This window comes from Neurospora crassa, linkage group III (assembly GCF_000182925.2).
Source record: "Neurospora crassa OR74A linkage group III, whole genome shotgun sequence".
NCBI lineage: Eukaryota > Fungi > Ascomycota > Sordariomycetes > Sordariales > Sordariaceae > Neurospora > Neurospora crassa.
This window is the reverse complement of record NC_026503.1, coordinates 5,038,711-5,056,166: the sequence shown is the minus strand read 5'-3', so window position 1 is coordinate 5,056,166 and position 17,456 is coordinate 5,038,711. Positions and strand designations below refer to the sequence as shown.

The window sequence follows — 17,456 nt, the reverse complement described above, 5'->3', positions numbered from 1 at the left end:
GGGGGACGTTTGAGCAACTGGAAGGGAGTAGTAGAGCCCTATTTGCATAGCCGGAAGACGCCAGTTACAAGAAACTAATCCCAGAGGGGCACCACTCAGCGCTTATCATTCGTACTTTAGTGTAGCGCTCGCTGTACACAGGTCTACGGTGACGCGGCCGCCATGAGCGGGCAGTATTCCCCTGGGCCTAACCCTGGTGGGATTGCAGAAAGCTGCGCACCATACCGCTCGACCACTGTCCCTTTCCGAAAATCTGCTACAAAGGTTCGACTTATTAACCCCCGCTTGAACCTTTCATGCCAGAAATGGTTACTTTACATTTGTCGATGATCAGGATAAAATCCAATGCGTGACAAACAGTTCACTTTAATCTTTTGCAGCCGTTTTCATTCCTGTCCTCGACAATGATTGACCGTCCCTGTTCAAGGTGAAATTCATTAATACCAGGGACGCTGAAAGGGTATCATCATTGTTCATTCTACATTCTTTGCTTGATCATAAAGGCAGCGGCACCTCTCCCACCATCTTCCACCCCCCCGTCCCTGCACTTCCACTCATCCTCGCCTCCACAAGTTTTCCTCCCTTCTGGAAGAAACACCTATTAACCTCCTCCGAATCTTCCTCAATCGAAGTCTTATTCCCATCCTGATCTTTGTCAATGCTTGCCATGAGGACACAGCCGACATCCGTGTTTTGGTCCAACCCCTTTAGCGCTTCTGGTTCGGACGTCTTCCATGATGGAGAACCGTCTCCGGACCCGGAAAAGGAGGTGTAAACCATCTGGATGTTGGAGTCAGAGTCGAGGTAGAGGATGTACGTGTTCGGAAAGTGGGAAAGAGAGGAGGGACGGCTGGTGATCCAGGCGGCGATGGGGGCGCCGTTGGGAGGGGTGATGTCGGAGGGGAAGACTGATTTTTGTTAGGTAACTCTCTAGGTAGAGAAGGAGTTATGGTCAGGGAGAAAACGTACTTGAACTGTTAAACCAGGGGCTAACGGCGTCGGTCCTAGCATCAGGGCCTAGATTGGGGACCGCAGCGGCCATACGACCGTCTTGTTGCTGGTAAATCAGGCCATATCCTCCCGATGTCGAATAGTTTGCCCAGCGAGTGGAGATGGGTACCATGGCCAAGCTCGTGCCAGGAAGCGCCATTATCCCCGTCATCCTATCAAGCCACTGAAGCATGAATATACGAGCCTGGCCGAGTTCCCCGCTCGCATCTTGGTATACGGTTGCGGGATAATAGCTGGCTGTGCTTGAATTCGCCATGGCCCCGAGCGACATTTTCTTGATATTGGGGTCGTCACTGACAGCAGGATTATTGTTCTCGTTGATCGCCATTCCTAGTATGGTAGAACTGGCACCGATGTAGGTCAGGATAACGTGAGGCTGGAGACGTGTTAGCAGCTAGAAATGGTCTCGGCTGTGGGGGTGCTGAACATCCATACCCTTTCGGGGTTACCAAAGCCATTGAGAATGACGGTGGCGGTTAGACGGGTGTTTGTCCTGAGACCGGTTATGATGTTGACAGGCTTTCCCCACGTAGCTCCATCGTGCTTGATATAGTAGACATCGTTGCTCTTGTCTTGGTAGAACAAGTAGAGCGCAACGTTGCCCTTGTCATTCCGCCAACTGGCGAGGGCAAAAGGCGAACCTGAACGGATAGCTCCAGCGTTAGCAGCAGCAGTAGTTGAGACTGCCCCTCCTCCCGTCGTGGTTTGTGATGGAGTCGGTATCGTGGTCGAAGAGCCACCATCACCACCGCTATCGAGAACCGGAGCCGTGCTTGATTTCGAGTCCCGAGCCGCCTTACTCCCAACCACACCGCCGACAATAGCCGCGACTATCAAAATAACCGCAAGGACACTGCCTAGTATGATGCATAATCGCTTTCGGTTCGGCTTGGAACCGGGTTGAGTGTCGGTGACTTCAGGTGCTCGGCTAGCATTATACTGATCGCGTTCATCCTTCCATTTCCCGTTGTTGGCCGGAGCAGTGCCCGGAGTGACTTCCTTGCCCACTTCCTCCTGACGAACCTCGGGCCAGTACTGTGTATCCTTGAGTTGTTCGTATGGTACAACTTCTATACCGTCGGCCCAGTTCGGGGCCTCGTCCGGCCCCGGTTGCCCCTGGCTATCTGGTAGCTCCTGATTATATGGCTGCCTCTGAGCATATTGGTATGGATGATCGGTGGTATGACTCGGGACGTAGCAGCCCTCGCCTGGTGGTGGTGGTGTTTGATGGGCCATGGTGTTGGGCCGACTCAAGGCCACTACTTATGGCTTGAGCACGGTGGGACTGGCGACATTATGTTGCGGGAGCGCGCGCGAAGCTCGTGTGGGGTCAGCGCCATCTTAAGGGTTGCTGAGTGCAAGGCGACATTCGTTCAAGTCTCACACCGGGAATTTCCCACCCAATGGGTGCTGTTGTGACACCAGATCAACTTCATTCTGTGGTCGTTGTCGTTGAGGTGTGCCGCAGGAGTGCAGTGACCGAGATTGGAGGTCGTTTTACGCCGTGTAAGGGGGTATGGGATGTGGTGAGACCATCGGTGGGAAGAATAAAAGAAAGGTTTGAGTTTGGAAGAGAACTAAGCGAAGGACGGGAAGGTGACACAGTCCCTGGGCTGTGCATTGCGGCACAGGTGGCGGCCAGCTGAAGCGCTGAGGTAGGTAGCCGCGAGTGGCAGAGGCACCTCAATAGGACCCTACAAGAAACGAAAGACGCCCGTTTCAAGAAAGACTTCCCTTCCCAGAAACTTGAGGATAATGGATCTTACCTAAATAGCCCGAAATCCACATACCACGACAAAGCGGCAGAGTGGAACATCAGAGTTCAGCCCTTTCAGGCGTGTTAGCCGCCAATGTTACCCCTGTAGCTCCATTCAAGCGCTGTACATAGTGTAAGTCAATCTCCACCTGGGTCAATCATTTTCTGTGGGTCACCGTCCTTAACACCAATGGTCAAAGTCGTGATTATAACAACAAGGAATGATGAGATACTTTTAGTTTTACAAAGCGAGTTGAGGACAATCAAAGGAATCTCTACAGTACAATTTACTCTTATCTCTCTCCTTCTACCTCTATGTACACTGTGGTCTTACTTCAAGGACATGGCCATGCATCATTCTCTTGACGACCATCACAATAAGAAACTATTCATTACCTACCCAAACGAAGACGGAGGATAACCACCACCACCACCACCACCACCACCATGCCACGTCTGTGACGTCAGTGGTCCCGTCGTCGATGCAGCAGGAACCGTCATCCCCACCCCCACCCCCATTCCCATTTCCATTCCCATTCCCCCGGACACGGCGGGATTTACGCCTCCTTGCCGTCGAGGCCACTGCTGTCCCTGTCTTTGTCCTTGATCAAATCCTCCAGATGGAGTCGAGTTCGCATTCACATTCACCGGCGCGGATGCTGATGCTGATGCTGATGCTGATGGTGATGCTAATGGCGGCGCAGAAGAATAAGGTAAAGGATGTGTCGGCCTTCTTGAACTTGATCGTCCGTTTAAATACCCGCCAAACGCCACTCTTGGTTGTTGCTGTTGTTGTTGTTGTTGTTGTTGTTGCTGCTGCATCAGAGGGAGTAGTGGTGGTGGCGGAATGCCTGGTGCTGAAGAGGTCGGTAAGGCAGACGTATTATACCCGTGTCCGGTAGTGGTAGTAGGAGGGGGTATCGGCACCAGAGTGGTAAGTGGTGGTGCGGTATGCGGTGGTAGCATCCCTCCGATTCCCATTCCGGTTCCATGTCCCGGACCTGGTCCGATCATTGATTGTCCTGCGCCCGTAAAACCAATCTGCACCGGACTATGCGTGTAATTCCTTCCTTCCTCTGCATCACCCTGTCCCTGTCCCTGACCCTGGCCTTGACTGAACATCATCGGCATCACTGTCGACACCGGTCCCGGTCCCATTCCCGCCCCCATAATCCCCGTCGCCGCCACAGGATACGACCCCCTCCTCCTCCCCCCTCTCCGTCCCGCAACCTTCAACCTCCCCACCCCCATTCCCAAACACCTTTCCTCCACCTCTTTTACATCCATCCCTATCCGTTCCGCCAACCCCTGCCATAGCTCCCCTCTCATCTTTACATATTCCCCTGCTATGCGCGCCAATCGATCCTCATCTACTTCCTCTTCTGCTTGGCGCTTTTCGATAAGTCGCTCGTGTCGCTTGCGGCAGGCGTTGGCCGTCTTACCGGGGAAGTGTAGCCGCTGCAGCTCGGACCAGGGGAGTTGCGAGGCCCGTGAGGAGAGGAGAAGGGCGTCCTCGCGGGGGGTCCAGGAGGTTGTGGGGTTGTGCAGGCTTGGGGAAGGGGGGGTTGGGCGGGGGTTGTAGGACGAGCTCGGATTGGAAATTGGAGTTTGGGTTAGCTGGGTTGTTTGAGCTTGGAGTGGTTGGTGGAGGTGGTGCGGTTGGCTTAGTGGTTGATGTCGTTGTTGTTGTTGTTGTTGTTGTTGTTGTTGTTGTGGTGGTGGTGGTGGTGGTGGTGGTGGTGGTGGTGGTGGTGGTTGCGATTGGGGAGGAAAGTGGGTTGGGTGGGCGGCGTTTTGGTTGACGATAGTGGGGCCTTGGTGGTGTTGTTGGTGTTGAGAATGATGTTGTTGTAGGGCATGATTCTGGTGCTGATAGCCTGTCAGCTGAAAGTTTGGCGCTGAAGAGGGGCTGCTGTTGTGCGGCTGATTCGGCCCCTGTAGCGATTCAAAAGACGGCTGTGGTCCGTAAGTCGATGTCGACGACGATGGTGACGATTGTTGTCCCCCAAAATTCCTAGGTACTGTCCGTGGTGTTGATGTTATTGTTGCTGTCGCATATTGAGGGTTCATCATTCCAGTCCCCGCTCCGGGCCCAGACCCGGCGCCGATCCCGGGATTCCCGCCGTACCCGTAATTCGGCGGGGCCGCTGATTGTTGATGCGCCGGTGGTGAAACCCCGGGTGTCACTCCCGCGGTGGTGTTCATTGACCCCGCGGCGTGGTGATACACCATTCCCGTACTCCCATGACGCCCACTGTGACCGTGACCTCCGCCATGGTTGTTATGACCGCCACCGCTCCTGTTGGCACTGCTCGGATATGGTTCCGACCTCGCCACGGCTTGGTATCGGGGGTGTGATGGTGGCTTTGGCATGGCGATCTGTCTGTGGGGTGCTGTATGCTGAATCCGGATTGCTGTACGGCGATGCTATGCTATGCTATGCCGGTGCTGCTGCTTGCTGTAGTGTAGTGCAGTGTGATGACATCGGCAGTGGTGGTGCAAGCACAGAGCCCAGAAGAGGTGTGACTGTGATGGGATGGTGATGAGTTCCAGGCCGTTGTAATTCTCCGATTCGCCAGTCGAATAATAAACGTTTGTCTGGGATGGAAGCACCCCCGCCCCCTTGCTGTGCCTTTCTGTCCGGAGTTGTGAGTTTGCTTGTAATCGCCAAAAGGCTCCGTCTCCAAAATGCGACCAACTTGGGCGACCAGAGGATCAAACACTTTTTGTACTGGGTTGGGTAACGGCGGCCAGGGTCATGACCCGTCTGGGTGTGAGGATATTCCCGGTTGGAGTTGAAAGAGACGATATAGCTGGGGCCCCGAAATCAAAGCGGCGGAGATACGGGGCAATGAAGACGGGAAAATACACATCCAAGGGCCATTTGTTGTCATCAGATGAAAAGAGAGCGTCAGCAGATGGAGGCCATGACAACACCACCACGACCACCAACCCGCCGACTCCTCCCAGGTCTGTCCAATGTCCACCGGCGGCGGCGGCAACATCCAAGGGAAATTGTACGTGTTTCAGATAATAAGCCGCAACCCCAAATCCACAGGCCGCTCCCGGGATTCTGCTTGGGACAAGCGACGATATCCCAAACTAAAAACGACCCTATGCAGCAGCCGCCATGTGGACTGCAATGTGGACGCAGACGCACTTCCCACGCACATGCGAGCAACCCTGCTTGGGTGGGTACACGTTCCCACACTCAATCGCCTGTGCAGTCTTGGCAAGAGGTGTGTGTGCGTGCACACACACACACACACCGCACTTCTATATTATACAACTTCGTTAAAATTCATTATTTTACAATAATTTCTATATCAATTTGAAGCTATTTCAATATACAAAGTAATTACAATACTAGTAATTAATTAAATCTATTGCGATAATGCCTCCTAAGATAATCCTTAATTTAAAACCCGCTGGCGTAAAGCGATCCTGTATTCGAAGCGGCGCGCTAGCAATCTATTTTAACAAGGATTAAGATTAGGAAGATCCTAACTTAATAATTCTATAATACGCTTTATCCCGCCTTAGAAAGAAGAGTTGTAAAACCAAGTAGTCTATTAAAGTTATCCTTAAAATTACTTTACTTAAGAAGAAAGTTACTCCTATTAAGATTGTTATTAAGAAGGGGAAGGCTATTGCATTAGAGTTAGTCCTAGTCCTAGTCCTAGAGTTGCCATTATTCCTCCCTAAACTTACAATACCCGTTGAGATTTCTAGTAGCGAAGAGGATTTTAGCGACAATAATGAGGTTGAATAATAGTTCTCCGTCCGCCTTACCCCTAAGAAGCGGGTTTTTAATATTTTATTTTATTTATTGGGCGACAACGAATAGCAAAGTAGCCTCTCTAATTAAATTAATTATTTTAGCGCTACTAACTTAGCCCTGCGTTGCCTGTAAGCCGGTTGCTATAATATTATTACTACTACGTTCTAAATACTTTAATTCGATACGGGTTTAATTTAATATAATCGGTTTATATATTACTATTAGCTATACTAAATTACCTACTATTGAAGAATATAATTTATTTAGAGAGGTTGAGGTTGAGTAAAACGATAGCGAACTTTGTGAGTAGCAGTTTAGGACGATACTACTTAGCGAGATCCTATATATATAGTAAAGTTATATAGAAGATATTATTAGCGATAATATAGCTATAGGGATAAAGTACTTAGTTTCTTTATATAATATTATATATATTATTACTATTTATAATAACCGCCGTACCCGGGTTATTATATATAATAAGATTGTTCCTAGGAAGGATTTTTATAATAGGTATAATAATATTGAGTATAAGACTATTATAAAGTTGTACTTCTATTATATTAGTTAGTACTATTATTTTACTATATTATTTAAATTTCGATTAATTGACCCGCTTACTAGTGAAATCCCTACTACCCTATCCTCTTATAGTAATATACCTTCTATTTTTACCCCCTTTTATAGTTTGGTTAATCTTTTTATTACTTTAATTCTACGAGCGGTCAATACACTATTATTATAAGGGTTACGGACTTTAGCCGGTACTAAGAAGTCTAAGCGCGTTATAATAAATATTATATTAGTAGAAGTTAAGAAGAATTTAGAGGAAGACCGGTAGTAAGAGGAGTGTACGGGGGTAAAATTATACAGTACTATATATTAGGAGTTGGTATAGGTATAGGCGTACGGTTTTAATTATAAGTATAAGAATTATAATAAGGTTATTAAATATTAGATGTACTATATTATAGATAGGAGTATAACCTATTATAACTTTAACGTTAAAGATATAAGTAAGTGGGTACGCGCTATATTGCTAAGGAAGGCTACGGTAATTAATTTACTATTTGAATTAGTATAAAATATATTGGGTAATAAGGTAGTAGTTGCCTTTAATATTGGTAATAGTAGTAGTAAATATAGGGGAGGAGGTAATAGTCTATTAATTAATATTAATATTATTAATAATATTAATAGCGGTAATAGTAGTATTAATATAGAGACTATAAATAGTTTATTATAAGTTACACTAAGGAAGGACAATTTTAAAGGTTTATATTAATTATACCCTCCTCCTCTATACCTACTATATTTATTACTATACTAGTACTTCCCTCCCTACTTTTAATATCCCTAAATTTAATTACTTTATACCGCCGGCGGCTTTATTACTAATTCGGCAATTACTGGCGGCTATAATTATAATATAGCGGACGTTCTTCTTCTACTAAGTAAAGCAATAATTATTAATTTATATATACTATTAGAATATTTTATTATTATATTCTATAAGTATTCGACCGACCGCAAGATTTTTATTACTAAGCGTACTAATACTAACCCTCCTCTTATCTCTATAGCGACTATAGTATTTGCTTAGCTACTAGTACCGCCGTTAATTATACTACTATCAATAGCGGGCAAAGAGGACGAGGGCGAAGAGATTAGAGATTCCCTAGTAGAAGCTAAAAAATTATTTATACTACATCCGCCTATACTTTCGATTCTCGGTTTTTGTTTATTACTATTACCCTCCGCCCTACTTAATTAGCCGGCTAAAGAGATTATTATTAAATTCTTTAAAGCGTTTTATAAGCGTTATTATATTAGGTTATTAATTAAAGTAGTATTAGTATATAGAACTCTAATTGCTTTGAGGAATGAGTTTTGGAATAAGGAGGCGCCGTCCGATATATTTGCGCTTAGAGAGTAGCTAGTAGAGTGGTTTACGAGGTTGGGGTTTAATTACGATTTTTATACAGTATTTAGGGACGGTATTAAAAATTTCCTTAAAATTGAATATATAGTACTAATAATATAGTTAAGCTATAGTAAGTATACCCTCTAACCCCTATTACTATAATTTAATTAATTAGTATATATTTTAGATTTACAATTTAATACTATATTTAAATATAATATTATTAGAACTCTCGCTTCTATAGCAGGTAATACTATTATTAACAGTCCTAGCGAACGATAATAATATTACGAATCGATTTATAGCGAAAGAGGGGGGTTTCTAGTATTTTAGTATTATTATATAGATAAATACGATTTCTAGCACTTCTAATACTTCTAGCATTTTTAGTATTTTTGGCATTTTTAATATATAATTCAATTTAATATATATAAATCTATTTCTCCCTTCTATACTCTCTACCGCCGCCTAAATACAATATCCGTCTCTCTATATTCGACTAATTCGTTAGTATATAGCTTACTATACTTTTTATTAATATTATTAAATTAATTTATTACTAGCTTTACATTCTTAAAATAACTATAAATCTATTATACTTTATACCTTACATCCTACGCTAATTGTTTAAAAAATATAATAAAATCGTCATTTAATATTTTATTACCGCCTTTATTATAATATACCTTTTTAAATTGCTACTTAAAGTCGCTAAAATATACTTTAATAGGGTTGAATTCGGGAGAGTACAGCGGTAAATACTATAATAGAACCCCCTTCTAATTATATACGTACTAGAATTCGGTATAAGGGTACTAATTAGCGTTATTTATTACTAAAATACTATTACAACCGGGAAATAAATTTATTTTAAGGAATAGGCATTTTACTATTTAGTCCTAAACCTCGGTTAAGTCCGTTATACCTCTAAATACTAATATATCGAATAACTTATTTATTATAATAGTTGGGAGGAGGTAATACCGTGTACTACGTACGAATTTACTTAATACTATTATAATAGTACCACGGGGTACCTAGTTAGTACAACGAGTACCGTCCCTTCAGTCTATACTAAACTCGTTATAGAATATAAATATCTCTATAGTAAATAAAGAGATCTTTAATATTTACTCAATTACTAATATAAGGGATTATTATAATACTTTTATATAGAATCGCTTCTTCTTCTACTTCTCCTATTAAAGGTGCTACTGTATAATCTTAATCGAAACGTATATATTATATTCATTGGCTAGAAAAGTATAGATTTCGTCGAAGTATAAATCAGGTTTTAATACGAGGAGGTTTATAATTTCTTTTATAATATTAATTACAATTAATAAAGTATAGGGAGTAATATAGTATATATTGTACTTTAAGCGCCTATATAAGAAACTTTCTAATATTTTAGGAAGTTCGCAATAGTAAAAATGCTTTACTAGTATCCAATAGAGTACATTTATATTTTTACATACTCCTTATATTTATACTAATAATTTTAGTAACGTTATTAGGATACTCATTATTTATTAATATTATTATTATTAATACTTTTTAGCGGGTATTAGAGTAACGTACTATATCGATAATAGTTTAAAAGATAATGTAAATATTAAAATAGATAATTGTACAACGTAGAATATTAAAATATCGACTTTTTACACTAATTTTGGCCAGATTTCGATATTAAACGATTGAGTTGAGTCGTATAAAGCGATGTCAAATAGCCAGATTTGTCAAATGCGGTGTGTGTATGTACACGCACACACACCTCTTGCCAAGACTGCACAGGCGATTGAGTGTGGGAACGGCATCCAGGTGGCATAAGGGGTTGCATTCGCTGTCCATGTTGCGGTTCAAGAGCCCTCTCAGCCTGTTGATGTTTGCCCGAGTGTAGCAACGACGGCGACCCTGTAACTGAGCTAATCGACTCCATCAACAACGCTACTGCATCGTCAGATTGGAGACATGCACCGTACCGTGGCAGCATGACAGTTGGCATCCCAAGAGTAATTTCAGTCTGCAGCAGCCATGGTACCCTGATCGGCATGCACTGGTGTTAGTGGACAGGGGGGCCACGCAGCCATTCACTAACAGCCGAACATCACGGCGCTATGTCACTCGACTTTAAGGACAACAGTTTTCGGGATGCCAACTCCGACGGGAACAACACTCATGGTTAAGATGTCATCGCTTGTGAGGGCGGATTAACCAGCGAAGCACAGATTGACGCAGGATTGAGCCAAATACAAACGGGAACTTTTGGCCAGCAACGTCGCCGCAAAGAAGCAACAGACCATTGCAGTCGGCACTCTACACCAAGTCCACGGCGGTCTCCTTGACAGCCTCAAACTGCTTCCCATCCTGCACCGCAAACCAGCCCACGCGATGGAATTTGCCCTTTCCATCGCGGGTAAGCAGTAATCCTTCATGTGCGACAACGAGTAAGCACCAGATATTCGCCGGCATTGGATCACTGGGGAAGTCAAAATACCCCAGCGCAATGTAGCTCGAATTGGCCGGTCCACTCGATGCTGACTTTACCGACTCCAACATGATCCCCTCCGGCGTCAACGGCGTGTGTTTCTTCATCACCTTTGTGCAGCGAACCTCGACAGCCTTGCCAAAGATTTGCAGCTCCAGCGCCGGCATGAACAGCACATCTGGGTTCCCTGCTCCTGACTGATTGGTCCACAGCCCTTTGGAATCTCGTGGCCGAATGCAAATGTTTTTGGCATCAATCCATCTTGACTCAATACGGGGGTTGGTATCCCAGAACACCGGGCCTGTCACATACGCCCAGCTCCATGAAGGGGCACGAACCACTGGCTTACCTGGAACCTCGCCTGGGCGTTCGGTGAAGGGGGATGCTAATGGCTTCTCGATGGGTCGAAAGTGTTTGCGACTGACATAACTCCAGCGGGATTTCCACAGCAGCCCCCTTGGCATATCACACTCCCATAGTCCAGCCAGGTACCTCGACTTCAGGACGCCGTGCGTAATCAGCGCAACGGAAACGATGCAGGCGAAAATGTCGTGCGGCTCTGTCAAGGCGCGGGGAGTAAAGGAGACAAGCATCTGATACCATCTCCTCAAGACTTCGGGTTTGGTGCCGGGATGGAGAGAAGTTAGAGCCTGTCCCCGCTTGCTGGTGTCGACGTCTACACAGCCATCTTCGTACCGCGTGTGGTGGCGGCATTGGTAGAATACCTGGTCTTCTCCAAAAACAAGAGCGCGATTCGAGAGCAGAGCTTCTTGGAAGCACCAGCCTCGGGTATCTACGGGCCCGACTGACTTTGCACGTTGCATTGTCAGGTGGACAGTTCCGAGATCTGGGCCCTCGCCGATATGGGGATTGGGGCCGGCTCTCATGGGGACTGGCTTTGGGTGTTTCTTGGTGGTCAGATAGTTGTTGGTCAGGAAACCAAGGCCGCTATCGGGGGACCGGCCAGCGATGATGGTCAGTTCAGCGTTGCCGTAGACCGAGGACATGCGCTTGGATTCCGCCTCCCAGTCTTTTTGGTTCTTCTGAATGATACAAAGGGCGTCGATCCAGAGGTAGCGAATCCCGAGCAGGCGGGTGAGGTCAATAGCCTCGGTGTGGGTCTTGCTGAGCCGGGATTCAGGGAGGAGCTTGAGGAAGTCGGCCAAGTTCGTGTCGTTGAGCATTGCTTGCGTGCCACTGCCCCAGCAGTAGGACAGAGCCGTGTATGGCTGTGGCTGCTTTAGGTCTTTGGCCAAAACAATCCGCGTGACCCTCTTGGCTGCTGGCAAGGTCTGATCTCCAACGTCGATGACTCTCGTCGGCATTTGTCGAGTTCCAGGCGGGCATGCCTGATTGCAAACTCCATGTCCTGTACGACAGTTCGCCAACGTATTTTTCGCAAAGGTCGCGTGATATTCGGGGTGGACAGCACTGGTGCTGTATCTTCCCGCGAACAAGCCGCCTGCGGTGGTGGCAGGGTCAGCTCCGGCGGCGACAGGGTCAGCAAATACGACAAGATTGGTTTGTAGTTTGGGTGGCGCATCATGGCCAACTGCTGAGACAACGACGCCGCATGAGAGCCAGATCTGGTCGGGAACGCTGGCGGTGCCTGCGGGATGCCATTCGCCGCGGAGATAAATCTTGAAGTCGCCGTTGTCGCTGGACCTGACTGCGTTGGCGGGCAACTTCTTGGCTAAACAAGCTGCAATGTCCTCTTTGGTGCAGGTCCGTTGAACTTGTGTCCACCACAAGCTGCAGCTCTCGCACTTTTTGGCCGATTGGACGAGAGAGTTGAGGTCTGGGTGGAAGACGACATCGTCGTCGAAGAGGTCGTAGAAGCGGAGGGTCGAGCACTTGGAGCAAAGGGTGGGTGCCATTGTGTGGCCGTGGATGATAGAAGTTGCAAACCGTCAACGGGAGTATTGGCGATTCTTGGATTGTTTAGCATCCATGACTCTCGAAGAAGAAGAGTCATGAAGAGCCATGGTCATCGATGATATGTCTTGTCATACTACATATGCACGTGAAGCTGACGGCGTCGCTGCGGCCGCGCAAGCCTCAATCGGTGGTGGGGTTGGCTGACCCAATGAGCCGCATCTCTCGTATCGATCGGGCGGCCATCGTTTTGTGGGTGTCTTGCTGATTGAATTATTATTTCCATTTAGTCAGGTCGTGTCCTTGGAGTTTCGTGTCAGTTGCTGGCCGCCAATATTGAGGTTGAAGATGATGTCGGAAAAGTTGAAGGAAAGGAAGTTGGAGAAAAAGGAAGGGTGGACGTGATGGGATGAGGGGCACTGACGGGAAGCGCTATGACAATCTGAGCTTCAGTGCTTGGGCGCTATAACGTGTGCGAGCGTACTCCACTTTCCCCAGAAGATAACAACGATAATGGCGGGGTACGGCGGGGATCGGGTACCTTGATGGTCACCTCACTCCGTTCATCTTCTCTTTTCCTCTTTTATTTCCTTCGTCTTTTCAGCAGACACTCGACTCTTTGTGTCCCCTTCAACCTCGATCCAATTGAGCTCATTTATAGACTGACTTTCCGACCATGGCGTTCTCCCCACCCACAATTGGTCAACCCCATTCGGCGTTATCAACCCCTCGGTGTTTGCTACCCTGTCTGCCTCCTGTTCACCAATGCTCGCCAATCGACAGCGCCTCGAATCGCCAAGTGCTGACAGGATCAAGTCAGTGATGGGGGGGGTGGTTGCCTGATTCTCCCATCAGAGACAAGATACAGAAGTACAGCCAAAACCGACACACAAGTCCCAAGCTCCATCTTGTTCCATCTTCTCCTTCGTCTTCATCCTTGTTGTTGTCTTGGTTGCTAATGACAAGATGCCTCGCAAACCAGTCCTCCAAAGTCGACTGGCATGCGACCGATGCCATTCCCAGAAACTGCGATGTCCACGACAAGACAACTACAGGACCACGAAGGACGGAACATCAGAACAGCCAGCGCCATGTGTCCGCTGTGAGCGCGCTAAAGTGGCCTGCGTCTTTAGCCCACGCCAGCGCCGAACCGTGATTCCAAAGTTGGCTGGTGCTTCCAAACCACCACCACCACCAAATCACGACATTGCCAACAACGCCGATGCTACGCCTGCCTCCACAGGCCCGGCGTTAACACAGACAGCTCCAACAGTAGTCGAGAATGGAAAAGACAATTCCGTGGAGGTGGAGAGTGCGCCGTGTACACTGGAGAACCCGCTACCCACCACTACTGCCACACCCACCGGCACTCAACTCTTCAATGTCACCGATCTGGGCCAAGACTTCTATGGTTCCTCATACTTTGAAAACAACCAGTTCCACTTGCAACAGCCCTCAAGCGGTTCATGTTCCAATCCGTCAACTACCTGCACCGACCTCTGCCCTCTCTCGCTGGACACCACCACAGCCATAGACTGGGACAACCTCCTCCTCTGCGACCCTCTTCTCCCACCCTCTCGAGGCTGGTCACTCCTGGATATCGACAAATCTCTCCTTCCCCCTCCGGCTCCCGACCCATTCTTCCCTCCTCATGGCCCTCCACTTCCACTAAACCTCATGAGCTCCACTTCCAACAGCGATATTGACCCCATCCTCTTTCACCCCTCTGCCAACCCTTCGGTCGACTACTCCAACCCGCAAGCCCTCACTCCCTACTCCCCCGTCCGCCAACTAGCCAACCTCAACGTCTCCTTGTACGAACACCTTTGCGTCATCCCACAGATCTACAGCAATTGCGGCTTGCCACCCCTTACCCCCGTCGTCCGCGTCGATCTTCTCGAGAAGCGGCTGCTCGCAATCGACCACACCTTTCAACTGACCCAAGAACTCATCGACATCGTCGGCAAACTCTACCCGCGCTCCGGCCCAGGAGTACTATCCGGTGACGACGCTCCTGATGTGCCTAAAACGGGAACGGGCATGCCGCTGGGCCAAGACCAAGCCACCATCCTCTTGCTTCTGTCGTGTGCGCAGAGGGTATGTGACGTCTACGACTTGTCGCTGAGCCAGATGCGCAAATGCCTCAAGAAGAACTCGGTTCCCCACTTTGATGAAGAGTTGAAGCCGGTGAGGCTGCCCCCGTTTAGAATTTCGGCGGTGTGTGCGCCCCCGACGGATAGGGCGGTTGCCTTGCATATGTGCATGGTGATGATGATGGCGAGTAACCTATTTGATCAGCTGCAAGAGGTTCTTGGGTTGTGGAGGCATAGTAGTGGACAGGAGCAACAACAACATTCTGAGCTTGAGATGCAGGTGGACCTGCAGTATCCGGACTTTGGGAGGGAGGCGAAGGAGAAGATGGGGAAGAAAGCGAGGGACGTGGCCATGGAGATTGTGACCATAAGGCAAATCATTGTGTCTTTTTCGGGCCTTGGAATGGAGGATACGAGACAGGCAGTTTTGGAGTTGGAGTCGGGTGGCGGTGGTGGGGTGAAGAAGGCAATAGGGGAGGTACGGAGTCTTGCGCTGGAAGGCTGCTGTTCGCAAAGTTTGGGTGAGGAGTGTTATTGAGGGTTGACAAAGGGCTTGTAATACTTGACGAATCTCTTCTTCTCATGGTGTACAACAGATTAGACCTGCCGCAACTCATCTTCATCTCTCATTAAACCACAACTCACTCACTCCAACACCTCTTTGCGAAATCCAACACCTCCCCATTAAACCTCTCCGCCTCCTCCCAAAACAACCAATGTCCACTCTCATACCAACTCGTCTCCGCCCTCTCATTCCCCCCCTTTTTCGCCCGCTTCACCACCTCCTCCATCCCCTCCAAACTAAAACACCCGCTCCTTTTTCCGCCCATGACCAAAACCGGCTTACTAATCCCCTCGCACGCCTCCCGGTGATCATACCTCGTATGATCAGCAATCAACCTTGCCAACCACTCCCCAGAAGGACACTGCGCACTGATCCCCGTAAAGAACTCTTCATCTTCTTTCTTCTCCTCCTCCGAGATTTTGTCAGTGGGCAAGGGATGGTATCTATACCCCAAACATTCATCCACCAGTCCCAGGTGCGTAGCATGTCGGTCCTGCGGGAGTTTATTCCATGCCTGCTGAGCACTAAGCATCGTCGCTTCGTCGTAGCATCCTTTATGAGCTTTGGTGGCGTCCCATGAATCAAATAAAGAGCGATCTTGAAGAGGCGCTTGGTCGACGAAAATGAATCCGCTGAAATCAGAGTCGGTGAAGAGTTCGATGTATGTCCAGAGAATGGCGGCGCCGATGGAACAGCCTACGCCAATCACCTCTAGCGGGGGTTGGGGCAGGGATTGGGATTGAGGGGAGGGACCGCCAGGACCAAGGCGGGAAGTCTTGAGAAAGGTAAGGAGGTTGTGCAAGTCCGTGGCGAGGCGGGCGACGTGGTATCCTCCTTTGTAGGTGTCGTACTTCTGTTCGTTTTCCTTTTCCTTCCCATCATTCTCCTGCTCGCTTTCCTCCGAGGCTCCCTTCCTCACCTTTCTAAGTCCACTCCTCCCATGCCCACGCATATCCCACGCAACCACCCAATGGTTTTTCGCTAGCTCGTCAAAGCTGCGATCAAAGTAGTCGCTGGATCCGGAAAAGCCGTGCAGTAGCAAGACCAAGCGGGAATAATTGGGTCCTTCTTCGGCGATGGCTGACGCTTTGGAATCACTGCGTGCACGCGGACCGCCGGATCCGGATGTGCTTGTGCTGCTGTTGAAGGTGAGGACGGGTGAATCCGGGATGAAGGTTGGGTCGGGGTTGGTGATGGGGAGAGAAGATTTGAGGAAGATGAGGGCGCCGTCGGAGGCTTCGAAGGTGGTGTATTGTGGGCGCGGCGGCATTTTGGGCAGTGGGTTCGAGTTGAGTGGAGTTTGAGATGCAATGAAGAGGATGATGATGGATGTTGGTGTTGCTAGTGGGCTGGGCTGGGCTGGTGGTGGTGATCATGGGATTGACGTGAGTGTCGTTGAGATCAAGCGGTGAGTTCTGGCGGACAGTTATCAAAACCGGAATTGAACAGATTATCGTGGGGAGCGGGCTGCTTTGAAATATTCAAAATCAAGGCCACGGGATATTGGGCGAGCAGGACTGGATCGTGATTGGGACTCGAGGGGGGGCTGTTCGGTTGGGCAGCGCCAGAGAGAAGATGACGCAATTCGACGCGGGCGGGAATGCGATAGGTGATATTCCACTGAGGTGCAGCAAACGGTGACAGCAATGTTTGCAAATGCGTCTTTTGCGCACAGATGAAACTAGGTAGCACAGTGGAATGAATGGGTTGCGTTGAGTCGTTCTCTGCGATTGAAAGCTGACTGAGCAAAGAAAGATTGGTAAATCAACTTAACCGTTGCACGACGTCGAAAAACAATTGCGACCCCATCTAAATTCACGATCAGAATCTGGAGATATGCGGGGGAAGTGGATAAGGGGTAGGGTTAGCACAGGGAAAATCCCTTGCACCGTTTTGGGGGTATTGAGAACCTCTGATTGGCACAGGAACCAACCCAACTTTGTCCATCCACATGAAGACGATG

At 48.1% G+C, this 17,456-nt stretch overlaps 5 protein-coding genes across 5 annotated transcripts; 1 reads left to right on the top strand and 4 right to left on the bottom strand.

Annotated features, from left to right (window-relative positions):
- Positions 1-298: 298 nt before the first annotated feature.
- NCU08524 (hypothetical protein) lies at positions 299-2,542 on the bottom strand. Its single transcript, XM_957669.2, has 3 exons — positions 1,447-2,542; positions 970-1,387; positions 299-908 (listed from the first exon to the last, which is right to left on the bottom strand). The coding sequence occupies exons 1-3, from the start codon at positions 2,245-2,247 to the stop codon at positions 496-498; spliced, it is 1,632 nt and encodes a 543-aa protein (XP_962762.1). The 5' UTR covers positions 2,248-2,542; the 3' UTR covers positions 299-495.
- A 621-nt stretch (positions 2,543-3,163) lies between these two features.
- NCU08525 (hypothetical protein) lies at positions 3,164-5,182 on the bottom strand (the record flags this gene model as incomplete). Its single annotated transcript, XM_957670.2, has 1 exon — positions 3,164-5,182. The coding sequence occupies exon 1, from the start codon at positions 5,138-5,140 to the stop codon at positions 3,164-3,166; it is 1,977 nt and encodes a 658-aa protein (XP_962763.1). The 5' UTR covers positions 5,141-5,182.
- Positions 5,183-10,632: 5,450 nt separating this feature from the next.
- Positions 10,633-13,477, bottom strand: NCU08526 (hypothetical protein). The gene has a single exon (XM_957671.2). It carries the CDS (start codon positions 12,835-12,837, stop codon positions 10,789-10,791), a length of 2,049 nt encoding a protein of 682 aa, XP_962764.1. The 5' UTR covers positions 12,838-13,477; the 3' UTR covers positions 10,633-10,788.
- NCU08527 (hypothetical protein) lies at positions 13,406-15,618 on the top strand. Its single transcript, XM_957672.2, has one exon. It carries the CDS (start codon positions 13,802-13,804, stop codon positions 15,464-15,466), a length of 1,665 nt encoding a protein of 554 aa, XP_962765.1. The 5' UTR covers positions 13,406-13,801; the 3' UTR covers positions 15,467-15,618.
- Positions 15,438-17,263, bottom strand: NCU11287 (hypothetical protein). The gene has a single exon (XM_001728226.2). It carries the CDS (start codon positions 16,761-16,763, stop codon positions 15,570-15,572), a length of 1,194 nt encoding a protein of 397 aa, XP_001728278.1. The 5' UTR covers positions 16,764-17,263; the 3' UTR covers positions 15,438-15,569.
- Positions 17,264-17,456: the final 193 nt, after the last annotated feature.

What these genes read in the sequence shown, in the direction of transcription:
- NCU08524 (XM_957669.2), bottom strand. Translation starts at nt 2,247, where the DNA reads ATGGCCCATCAAACACCACCACCACCAGGCGAGGGCTGCTACGTCCCG. An exon ending in GCTTTGGTAACCCCGAAAGG is followed by an intron (nt 1,388 to 1,446) that starts GTATGGATGTTC and finishes ACACGTCTCCAG; the next exon opens with CCTCACGTTATCCTGACCTA. An exon ending in CCCCTGGTTTAACAGTTCAA is followed by an intron (nt 909 to 969) that starts GTACGTTTTCTC and finishes AACAAAAATCAG; the next exon opens with TCTTCCCCTCCGACATCACC.
- NCU08526 (XM_957671.2), bottom strand. Translation starts at nt 12,837, where the DNA reads ATGGCACCCACCCTTTGCTCCAAGTGCTCGACCCTCCGCTTCTACGAC.
- NCU08527 (XM_957672.2), top strand. Translation starts at nt 13,802, where the DNA reads ATGCCTCGCAAACCAGTCCTCCAAAGTCGACTGGCATGCGACCGATGC.
- NCU11287 (XM_001728226.2), bottom strand. Translation starts at nt 16,763, where the DNA reads ATGCCGCCGCGCCCACAATACACCACCTTCGAAGCCTCCGACGGCGCC.